The 11,324-nt window shown below is 48.6% G+C and overlaps 2 protein-coding genes across 9 annotated transcripts in view; both read left to right on the top strand.

Annotated features, from left to right (window-relative positions):
- The window catches only part of DNTTIP1 (deoxynucleotidyltransferase terminal interacting protein 1), a 23,685-nt gene extending 18,122 nt beyond the window's left edge, over positions 1-5,563 (top strand). The window contains exons 11-13 of the mRNA XM_025400241.1: positions 3,269-3,340; positions 5,021-5,076; positions 5,193-5,563. Of these exons, the coding sequence (XP_025256026.1) occupies positions 3,269-3,340; positions 5,021-5,076; positions 5,193-5,331 (267 nt within the window). The 3' untranslated portion in view covers positions 5,332-5,563. The remainder of the gene's footprint in view (positions 1-3,268; positions 3,341-5,020; positions 5,077-5,192) is intronic.
- A 1,164-nt stretch (positions 5,564-6,727) lies between these two features.
- Positions 6,728-10,848, top strand: UBE2C (ubiquitin conjugating enzyme E2 C). Of its 8 annotated transcripts, none has more exons than XM_025399448.1 (6): positions 6,728-6,942; positions 7,582-7,609; positions 8,444-8,530; positions 9,290-9,494; positions 9,600-9,659; positions 10,592-10,848. In XM_025399448.1, the coding sequence occupies exons 1-6, from the start codon at positions 6,842-6,844 to the stop codon at positions 10,648-10,650; spliced, it is 540 nt and encodes a 179-aa protein (XP_025255233.1). In that variant the 5' UTR covers positions 6,728-6,841; the 3' UTR covers positions 10,651-10,848. The 8 variants fall into 8 exon arrangements, with proteins under 8 accessions (XP_025255233.1, XP_025255234.1, XP_025255236.1 ...); XM_025399449.1 differs by lacking the exon at positions 9,290-9,494 and adding an exon at positions 9,139-9,289; XM_025399452.1 differs by having other exon boundaries at positions 6,804-7,433.
- Positions 10,849-11,324: the final 476 nt, after the last annotated feature.

Raw genomic sequence — 11,324 nt, 5'->3', positions numbered from 1 at the left:
TTTTTTTTTTTTTTTTTTTTTTTTTTTTTTTTTGAGACGGACTCTTGCTCTGTGTCCCAGGCTGGAGTGCAGTGGCGCGATCTCGGCTCACTGCAAGCTCTGCCCCCCGGGTTCATGCCATTCTCCTGCCTCAGCCTCCCAAGTAGCTGGGACTACAGGCACCCGCCACCACGCCCAGCTAGTTTTTTGTATTTTTTTAGTAGAGACAGGGTTTCACGGTGTTAGCCAGGATGGTCTCGATCTCCTGACCTTGTGATCCACCCGCCTCGGCCTCCCAAAGTGCTGGGATTACAGGCTTGAGCCACCGCGCCCGGCCATTGTGCAAGTTTTCAAGTTCTTTGAAAGGCATACCTGCTCACGCTTCTTCTCCAGTCTGATATCCTCGAGTTCCAACACTGAAACCATTTTCCCAGTGGCTCCTTCTTTGTTTTCCTCTTTTAATGTCATCACTCTTGCTATTCCCATTACCTGGGTGGCCTTCCTCTCCCACCTTTATCTGCCTGACTATTCTTTAAGATCCACCTCCTCCAAGAAGCTTTGTTTGTATCATCCCCAAAATCAATACACCCTTGGACCTACTTCGAATTCCCACTTCAGCGTGGTTAAAAGTATGGCTTCGGGCCTGGTTCCATTACTAGCTGCATGAACTTAAACAAATGGCTCCATATTTCTTTTTTCTTTTTTTTAACTAGCTCAAGTCTGGGAATTGATCCACATTTCTGAGTCTGTTTTTGTCCTGTATAAAATGAGAATAGTGATAGACCAACCTTTTTTTTTTTTTTTTTTCCCGAGACGGAGTCTTGATGTGTCACATAGTCTGGAGTGCAGTGGTGTGATCTCAGCTCACTGCAACCTCCACCTCCCAGGTTCAAGCAGTTCTCTGCCTCAGCCTCCCGAGTAGCTGGGATTACAGGTGCCCACCACCACACCCGGCTAATTTTTGTATTTTTAGTGCAGATGGGGTTTCACCATGTTGGCCAGGCTGGTCTCAAACTCCTGACCTCATGATCCACCCTCCTCAGCCTCCCAAAGTGCTGCGTTGCAGGCGTGAGCCACCGTGCCCGGCCCTAGACCAAACTTTTAAGGTTAACTAACAGAGAGTGTAGTAAAGCACTCAGCATAATGCCTGGCACATAGTAAGGGCTCAATAAATGTTAACCATTATTATCATAGTTTCCCAATTCTAAAATCCACCATTTGTAATAAACTCCGAACCCACACTCTCATTACCAGTGGTTATTACCTCTCATTTTAATCTTTCCAGTCCAATAAATTTTTTGTTGTTTCACTTTACAATTCTTTTTTTTTTTTAATGGGACAGGGTCTCCCTCTGTCACCCAGGCTGGAGTGCTACGGCACAATCTCGGTGCACTGCAACCTCCGTCTCCCAGGTTCAAGCAATTCTTCTGACTCAGCCTCCCGAGTAGCTGGGATTACAGGCACCCGCCACCACACCCGGCTAATTTTTATATTTTTAGTAGAAACGAGTTTTCACCGTGTTAGCCAGTCTGGTCTCAAACTCCTGACCTCAAATGATCCACAGCTTCAGCCTCCCAAAGTGCTGGGATTACAGACATGAGCCACTGCACCTAGCCCAACTTTACAATTCTCTATTAGTGATTATAAGTATCTTTTCAGTCGTTTAGAATCTATTTGTATTTCTTCTGTAAGCTGCCTGTTACATCTTTTGCCCATTTTTCTGTCCTTCAGAAGCCATTATTCAAATTCTTTTCCTTTTTTAAATGTTTTGATTATAGAAATAATATATAAACCCACTCCTGTTGTAAAAAGATTCAGACAATACACAGGAGGTAATAGCAAAACACAGTTTCTTGACCAGGTGCAGTGACTCATGCCTGTAATCCCAGCACTTTGGGAGCCCAAGGCGGGCAGGTCACCTGAGGTCAGGAGTTCAAGACCAGCCTGGCCAACATGGCGAAACCACATCTCTACTAAAAGTACAAAAATTAGCCAGGCATGGTGGTGTAGTCCTGTAGTTCCTAGCTACTCTACTCGGGAGGCTGAGGCAGGAGAATTGCCTAAACCCACAAGGCAGAGGTTGCAGTGAGCCGAGATCACGCCACTGCACTCCAACCTGGGTGACAGAGCGATACTCTGTCTCAAAAAAAAAAAAAAATTCAGTGTCCCTTCACTCCTCAAATTTTTTATTTTTTAAGGCACTTAAATTCTGGTTTCTAGGTGCCCAACCTAGAAACCAGAATTTAAGCCTTATTTGGGCTGAGCACGGTGGCTCATACCTGTAATCCCAACAGTTTGGAAGACTGAGGCGGGTGGATTAGTTGAGACCAGGAGTTCAAAACCAGCCTGGCCAACATGGTGAAACCCTGTCTCTACTAAAAATATAAAAGTCAGCTGGGTGTGGTGGCACATGCCTGTAATCCCAGCAACTCAGGAGGCTAAAGCAGAAGAATAGCTTGGACTCAGGAGGCAGAGGTTGTATTGAGCCAAGATTACACCACTGCACTCTAGCCTGAATGACAGAGTGAGACTCCGTCTCAATAAATAAACAACTGAGCGCAGTGGCTCACACCTGTAATCCCAACATTTTGGGAGGCCAAGGCGGGCAGATAACCTGAGGTTGGGAGTTCAAGACCAGCCTGAACAACATGGAGAAACCCCGTCTCTACTAAAAATACAAAATTAGCCAGGTGTGGTGGCGCATGCCTGTTGTCTCAGCTACTTGGGAGGCTGAGGCAGGAGAATCGCTTGAACTTGGGAGGCGGATGTTGTGGTGAACCGAGATCATTCCATTGCACTCCAGCCTGGGCAACAAGAGTGAAACTCCATCTCAATAAATAAATGAACAAACAAACCTCATTTGTAACTCCAAAACTGAGTTCTTAACCATGATGCTATTATGCATCTGACAGTACATGAGGTGTCCTGATTTTTGTTTTATTATAGTCAGTGTAATAATTACAGGCGTTACAAGCCACCTCAGTTCATTTTTTAAAAGAGAAAGCTCTAAAATAATAGTTATCAGTCCCACCAGTTGCCCAGGGTGCTTTGTTTTGAGAAGGGAGTGAGGATTGGGAGTATACTAAGTCTCTGGGAATTGGGTCCCATGGTCTGCCCTCTGGGTTTGGCTCAGCTTTCTCTGAAGAGATTAGTGAGCCCTCTAAGTCCACCACGCTAGGAGACAAGGACTTTTGGTAAGAGCTGCTCAAGGGCCAAGAGTATGCTCTGGGACCAAATGAGAAGAGCCCCTTACCCGAGGCTAATTCTCTTATAACTTCATCCCTTACAGTATGCAGCTGACCCCCAGGACAAGCACTGGCTGGCTGAGCAGCATCACATGCGGGCAACAGGGGGCAAGATGGTAAGCAGTATTCACTTGTGCCACTGCCAGCGACCCACCCCACCTGGAAACCAGGATTTTGGCTGTAGGTGACAGCTTACCTCCAAATCTGACTCCTAAAGCCTGACCAGTGTGTGAGAAGAGAGACTTATAGGCCCATTTCTTCATGCTGAAGAGCAAATTGTAATCTTCAGGTTCCCTTCCCTATCCCCTAGATCTCCCTTCCGCCCCCTCACACTTTCTCCTCATGCCTCCAAGATCACATATTTGGATATTATTAGCTGTCCATGGGAATAGCAGGTATAAGACACACAATACTACTTTTCCCCACTATTGCACCCATTGATAGACTTCACTCATTGATCACTCTTCCACCAGACACAGCTATAGAATCTTTTCTCAAACCAGTACTCGAGGCCGCAACCCTTGGCAGTAGGAGTTAGCAATGAAATGTGTTTGCACACCTGGCAGCCCCTTCCAGATTTACCTCTACTTAAAGAGTTCTCAGATCATATGAAACAGCAACCTTAGGAAAATCATCATTGCATGTGTTCAAAAACTAGTGTTGAGGGCTTTGTCCATCACACACAATGTCCCCCACCTGAGGACTCACTCCCTCCCACCACAGGTACTGCTCCTTTTAGAATCTAAGTGTCTTACAAACTGATACGCCATCTCCTTTCTGCCAGTGAGAGCTACCTTTGATTTTATTGTACCACTCTATGCCTATGCTTTACTTCAAAAAAGATTTAAGCTCCATGTACATAAAATATAACATAAATAAGAAATAGATGGTAGGGGGTGGGGGCAGGACCTAAAATTAAGCCACCAGTAAAACTAGTTCTTTAAAAAAAAAAGTGTTTTTTATATTGCTGACCTGGGAGACCTGTGCACTTCTACAGATGCTGGCAAATTCAGCTCTAGGCTCCGCTCATGGACACCTGATCTGTTATGGTTCATAGTGCCCATAAGATGTAGATAAATTACTCGAGGGATACACAATTATTCCTGACCCTAACATTAAAAAGTCTCCCACAGAAGACTTTCTAATGTGATGAACAACTCTTCCTATATGTTAAGTTCACAAAAGGGCCCTCACCCACTGTAGACCGAGGCATTGTGACAAAGCATTTCTATAGGCCTCAGTACAATACAGGCCAATTACTAGACAGCAGGGCAGTTTATCATGTTTTCCATTTTGCCACAAATTCAAAACCAAGTTATCTTTGTCCTCAGAGGGAGCACATGGTTTCCTCTTCCTGATTTCCTATTTCCATGTATATTTTGCTGGTTTTCTTGCCATTTTGTTATAACCCACCTTGGGTCCTTTTGTACACTTGATCTTAACCAAAAGGTGTAGGAGTAATGGTGGATCCCTTTTTTTTTTCTTTATTTTCTTTTTTTTACTTTTACTTTTCACATCATTCAAGAGAGAAATGGGTCCTTTTTTAAAAAAGGAGGCTATAAATAAGTCACCAGTCCCTACTCTCCCATCCATAAAGCATCTACTGTAGTAAAAGATTGTCTCAAGGAACCATTCCCATCTCTCCCCACTTACTTACTCTTCCCTACTAAATTGTAAACCGCATCCCCCCTCTTCCACCTAGTAGCAGGCCTTACGTTAAGCAGATGTTTAATGAAGTGTTACTGAGTTGGAGTGAAATGAATCGCAATGATCCCTCTCCCTTGCTCCTGCCTCAGGCCTACCTCCTCATCGAGGAAGACATCCGGGACCTTGCGGCCAGTGATGACTACAGGTAAAACCAGTGGGTCTCCTGCCCCTTCTCCTCTCCCTGCCTCAAAGTAGGCCCTAGAATGAGGCAGGGCCTATGTCCTCACTTCCCCCAACTTCCCTCTTCAATGTCTGTTCCAGAGGATGCCTGGATCTGAAGCTGGAAGAATTGAAATCCTTTGTCCTACCCTCCTGGATGGTGGAGAAGATGAGAAAGTATATGGAGACACTACGGACAGAGAATGAGCATCGTGCTGTTGAAGCACCTCCACAGACCTGAGGCCAGGTGCCCTGGCCACACTTGGCAGCCCTCCTCCAAAGCCCTCTTCTTCACACGGCTGAGGCCACCGCTGGGACTGCTCCTAGATGGATCTCAGCGGCATTAAGCTGTGCCTGAGCGAGTTTGTAGTGACTCACTGCACAGCACCCCCAGACTGGCATGTGGTTCTATATTTGTAAAGTTATTGGGATAAGAAACAATTAAACAGTTTGTAATTAACACAGATGGTGAACCTGTACCTTGCAGGAACTGACAGAACATCAAGGGCTCTAGAAGTGGATGTAGGAAAAAAGGACAAGATAACCCTCACCCATAACAGTATAGAGCCAGGCTTGATGAGACCAAGCTGGGAGCACCATGTACCTTCCCCATTTGTAGTTTCTTTACCCGGCTAATTTAAGGACGTGGCAGAATGTGGTGGAGTTTGATGACAGATCATGTGAAAAATAGAGTTGGCTTTTATTGCTCCCATTTTACAGGTTAAGGTACTAAAGGACCTGCCCCAAGGTCACACACTACCCATTGGAGAGGTAGGATATACAGGATATGAACCTGTGTTATTGGGGTTGTTTGTTTGAAGACAGTCTTGCTCTGTTGCCTAGGCTAGAGTGCAGCCTCTGGCTCAAGCGATTCTCCTGCCTCAGCCTCAGCCTCTCCAGTAGCTGGGACTACAGGTTCGTGCCACCTCACCAGCCTTTTTTTTTTTTTTTTCCCCCCCCCCTTAAGTAGAGACAGGCCTCCCTATATTGTTGCTCAGGCTGGTCTTAAACTCCTGGATTCAAGCGATCCTCCTGCCTGAGCCTTCCAAAGTGTTTGGGATTACAGACGTGAGCCACAGCGCAGGGCCTGAACCAATGCTGTCTTTTTTTTTTTTTTTTTTTTTTTTTCCTGTCATCTCTGCGGAGATGTATGAACCTATGTTTTCTAATAGGGAGCCTGCTGCTCTGGCCATCAGCCTTTAGTTTTTCCCCTCGCTGGGATTTTCAGATACTTAGGGCCCAGCAAAGATGCCCCGGCGATTATAATTGTGGGGAGGAGCAGAGGTTTCCGGTTTGGGGGAAGGGTACCAGAGCCGCAGGATTGGAGGCACTCCCTTCCCGAGGGAGATCGGATCAAGGCTGGGTGTGCCGGCTGTTCCCAAGCGGAGTAAGGCGTGTAGCCTTAAGGAGGGGTTCGTCCCACATGGACGTTTTCTTGGCCCTTTAATGGTTAGCGTTTTCCAAAGGCCACCAATCCGCTACGGATTCGTTAGTTAATGGCAGCCCGTCTACCAATCGGCTGTCAGAAGCGAGATCCTGCCGCCCAATAGTGGTGCGCCGGTGGGTAGGTCTAGCAGTGGAGCAGCGACAGAGCGCTCCGGCGCGTCCCATTGGCTGGATCAAACCCAAGCGAGTCACTGATTGGTCGACGCCCCCAGAGGGTTACAATTCAAACGCGGGCGGGCGGGCCCGCAGCCCTGCAGTTGCAGTCGTGTTCTCCGAGTTCCTGTCTCTCTGCCAACGCCGCCCGGATGGCTTCCCAAAACCGCGACCCGGCAGCCACTAGCGTCACCGCCGCCCGTAAAGGAGCCGAGCCGAGCGGGGGCGCCGCCCGGGGTCCCGTGGGCAAAAGGTGGGTGACGCGGCGTACCACTCGCTGGGCCTGCCATGCCCTAGGCATTGGGACCCAGAGCAAAGATTTCTAGGACCACCCCCGTCCCACCTCCTGGAGCGGGAGATATGCGGGTGCAGGAGAACACACCAGGAGCTCGGGGCCTGGCATTCCCCTGGGCATGGGTGCCGAGGGCGGAGACTTCCGGGACTCCCACCTCCTTGAGCGGGTGAGATTTGAGAGACAGGGGACACGCCAGGAGCCCAGACCGTTCTTTGAGATTCTCCCGAAGGAGGATGGGAGGGTAGGGGCGCTGCCAGTCTCCTTCCCGGGTGGGCCTAGATGAAGACGCGCAAGGACCCTCGTGACTTGGCGAGACAGGGGAAGGGAGAAGTTGACTCGGGCAAGGAAGAGATGCCAAAGCCTGGGGAATTAAGAACATGCCAGAATCATCCCGAGGGAGTCTGGAATTAGGGAGGGTGAGGACTCGCTAGGATCGTCCTGTGGATCTGGTGAGTGTACCCTGAGCTGAGCCTGACCTTGACGAAGTGGGGAGCCTCCATGACGGCTCCCCGTGAGAGATTCAGATGGGAGAGGATGCACCATCTGGAGCCCTGGCCCATCCAGACTCCCAGATAACCCCGAATGCTCTTTTTGCAGGCTACAGCAGGAGCTGATGACCCTCATGGTGAGTGACTAAGTACCCAGAACCCCAGCCTTCCACCCAATTTTCAGTAGCCTCCTTTCCTCTGTCAGCTTTTTTGCTAGACATAGGGGTAAAATATCAATGTAATTTGCTCCCCCCTGGGAAGAAGTTCATACACCCCACCTACACCATTTCTTCCAGCAGTCCCTCCTCCCAGCTCCATCCCCCCACATGAAGTTATCTCTAAAACACTTCCCTGAAGTCATACAAGACCCTCCCTGTCCAGTGTGTCCCTACTTCCTGGCCCCAACCAAGCTTCACCCACACCCAACTCCCCACCCTTCTGGTATTTCTAGCTTATGAATTTGGTTGCTTTATTTTGGATCAGAGTGTGATGAGATTAAGGGGAGGCCGGCACGGTGGCTCACGCCTTATAATCCCAACATTTTCGGAGGCTAAGGTGGGTGGATCACTTGAGGTCAGGAGTTCAAGACCAGCCTGGCCAACATTGCAAAACGCTGTCTCTACTAAAAATATAAAAATTAGCCAGGCATGGTGGTGCATGCCTGTAATTCCAGCTACTCGGGCGGCTGAGGCACGAGAATCCTTTGAACCGTGGTGACAGAGGTTGCAGTGAGCTGAGCGCACTACTATACTCCAGCCTGGGCCACAGAGCGAGTGTGTGTGTGTCTGTAGAGATGGGGTAACCCCATCTATATCTCTCATATGTGTGTGTGTATATATATGCGTGTGTGTGTGTGTGTGTGTGTGTGTGTGTGAGATAATGCATATATGATTAAGGGGAAAGCTCACCCACTGAGTTTTGCTGTGCCCGAAAGTGTACTCCACATTCCAGCAAATGTGTTTCCTCCCCAGATGTCTGGCGATAAAGGGATTTCTGCCTTCCCTGAATCAGACAACCTTTTCAAATGGGTAGGGACCATCCATGGAGCAGCTGGAACAGTAAGTGTAGGGCTGGGATGGGTGAGTGAGTCTGGGGAAAGGTGGGAGGTGAGATCCCAGTGAGAGCTCTGCTTCAAACCTTTGGTGGAACAAGACACTCCACCTGTGACTGTTCACATTCTCTGAGCCATGTGGCCTTGTTCTTTCCCTCTGCACAATAAGAGGGTGGGTTTAAAGCAGGGCTGTCTATCTTAGATGTTTTTAGGGGGGCAGACAGCAAGGAAATGGATGAAGTGAGGACTCTGGCCAACAGGAGAGCACAGATCTCAAGAAGGCAGCTTCCCATTGCTGCAGATCAGGTTTAAGATGAGTCAGGAGTCCTAACCTGTGCCAACTCTCCTAATTTTTACATATTAGCAACTAATATTCTAATTGAAATAAAGCACAGAATGCCAATTTTCAATCCTTAGACCAAAGAATCACTGATGTCTCCACCAGATAAGAGGAAAGCATCAGGCTAGGCACAGTGGCTCACACCTGTAATCCCAGCATTTTGGGAGGCTGAGGCAGGCAGATCACATGAACCCAGGAGTTCGAGACTGGCCTGGGAAACATGGTGAAACCCTGTCTCTAAAATAAAAATTTAAATTAAAAAAAACTTGTAAAAGGCAGTGGGGAGCATCAGAACCAGCTCAACAGCGTGTCTACTGTCTGCTCCCAGAGAAACTCAGGGTTCTAGCACACCCCTTGTGTGGGGCTTGGGTTGGGATAGGAGGCTGCTGCTGGAGCTTACTCTGCGTCTGTTTCTCCAAATGCCAGGTATATGAAGACCTGAGGTATAAGCTCTCACTAGAGTTCCCCAGTGGCTACCCTTACAATGCGCCCACGGTGAAATTCCTCACACCCTGCTACCACCCCAACGTGGACACCCAGGGTAACATATGCCTGGACATCCTGAAGGACAAGTGGTCTGCCCTATATGACGTCAGGACCATTCTGCTGTCCATCCAGAGCCTTCTAGGAGGTGACTTTAGAGACCACCCCCTCCCCTCATGCAACTTGGGAACCTCTCCGGACTTCCCGGGGTCAGCCCCTTCTACCCCCTTGACCTCTTTCTCTCCACCCACAGAACCCAACATTGATAGTCCCTTGAACACTCATGCTGCCGAGCTCTGGAAAAACCCCACAGGTGAGTCCTCAGTCCTTGAGCCCAGGGTGATCCCTCCCTCAACCTTCAAAGGCTCCCTCAAACAAAAGGAGCCCAGTGAGTTGGGACCGGGTTGGTTGGGGCAGGGTGGAGTATTGGCAGCAACCCACTTCTGCTTCTGCCCCAGTGCTCCTGTTTGCTATAAAATAGCAATTATTTTATAGCGGAATAAAAATTTTTGGCTATAAATAATTTGGGGAAATTATTGGGGAGGCCAAGGCAGGAGGATAGCTTGAGGCCAGGAATTCGAGGTTACAGTGGACTATGATCACAGCACTGCTCTCCACCCCAGACAACAGAGTGAGACCCTGTCTCAAAAAGGGGGAAGGTGGGATTAACCTCTTCCATATTAATGCAGGTTAAGAGGTTGCTTAGTAGAGTGCCGTGCCTGTGCCCGCCAGTCTCGCTGGAAGCAAGCCCTTCCAGGAGAGCTGCCTGGATGGGCAGTGCAGGGAGAAAGCCTGGCTGGAAAACCAGCCCCTCCTTCTCCACCTCCTCCCACCTTTGCATCCCTGGTCAAACTGCCTTTTGCCCACCTTAATTAACTCATCCTGGGCCAGGCACAGTGGCTCATGCCTGTAACCCCAGCATGCGGGGAGACCAAGGCGGGTGGATCACATGAGGTCAGCAGTTTGAGACCAGCCTGGCCAACATGGTGAAACTCGGTCTCCACTAAATACAAAAAAATTAACCGGGTATGGTGGTGGGCACCTGTAGGCCCAGCTACTCTGGAGGCTGAGGCAGGAGAACCACTTGAATCTAGGAAGCAGAGGTTACAGTGAGCAGACATCGTGCTACTGCACTCCAGCTTGGTCAACAGAGTGAGGCTCCATCTCAAAAACAATAGTAATAAATAGTAAAGATGAACTCATCCTGTCTCCATCACTCACTGAGACCTGCCTGTTCTCTTCTAGCTTTTAAGAAGTACCTGCAAGAAACTTACTCAAAGCAGGTCACCAGCCAGGAGCCCTGACCCAGGCTGCCCAGCCTGTCCTTGTGTTGTCTTCTTAATTTTTCCTTAGATGGTCTGTCCTTTTTGTGATTTCTGTATAGGACTCTGTATCTTGAGCTGTGGTATTATTTTTGTTTTGTTTTTGTCTTTTAAATTAAGCCTCAGTTGAGCCCTTGTGATGTATATTAAATAAATGCATTTTGGTCCTTTTTTAGACAAGTCGTTGCCTTGTAGTTACACTAGGGTTGGAGGTACTCAGGGTAGGCAGAGGTGGAACTTAAGGATGTGGGGCCAAGCAGTCAGGTGACAAGGATTTATTCCTTTGTACCTTATTTTATGACTCTGCATCTGTTTCTTCATCTATAAAATGAGTGTCACAATGATACTTCCTGTCTATGGAGTCGGTGATGTGTACCAGCAATGTTAGTGAATGTTGGAGTTCCCTCAGCTGTGTTGCAGATGAGGCTGAGCCAGACCTTAGGCTGAAACCTCCTATAGCTGTAGAAGGAACAAGCGTGTGTGTTGGGGAGGATCCCACCACACAGCCACCCCATGTTCTGTCCTGAAGAATGCTCAGGTCACCCTAAGCAGGTCCAGGGCCTGGGGAGACAGCCAGGAAAAAGCCCCTTCCCTTGGAGGACTCTCAGGTCTGAGCTCTGGTCTCCAGACTCTAGCCCAAGTCCCCTGTGGAGCTC

The sequence above is a fragment of the Theropithecus gelada genome, chromosome 10 (assembly GCF_003255815.1).
Source record: "Theropithecus gelada isolate Dixy chromosome 10, Tgel_1.0, whole genome shotgun sequence".
NCBI classification, from domain to species: Eukaryota; Metazoa; Chordata; class Mammalia; order Primates; family Cercopithecidae; genus Theropithecus; species Theropithecus gelada.
Note: the sequence above shows the minus strand (reverse complement) of the source record. Positions and strands in the feature narration are given on the sequence as shown.

Coding starts and splice junctions, on each gene's coding strand:
- UBE2C (XM_025399447.1), top strand. CDS start 6,842: ATGGCTTCCCAAAACCGCGACCCGGCAGCCACTAGCGTCACCGCCGCC. Junction 6,943..7,581: donor CGGGGTCCCGTGGGCAAAAG/GTGGGTGACGCG, acceptor CTCTTTTTGCAG/GCTACAGCAGGAGCTGATGA. Junction 8,531..9,289: donor TCCATGGAGCAGCTGGAACA/GTAAGTGTAGGG, acceptor TCCAAATGCCAG/GTATATGAAGACCTGAGGTA.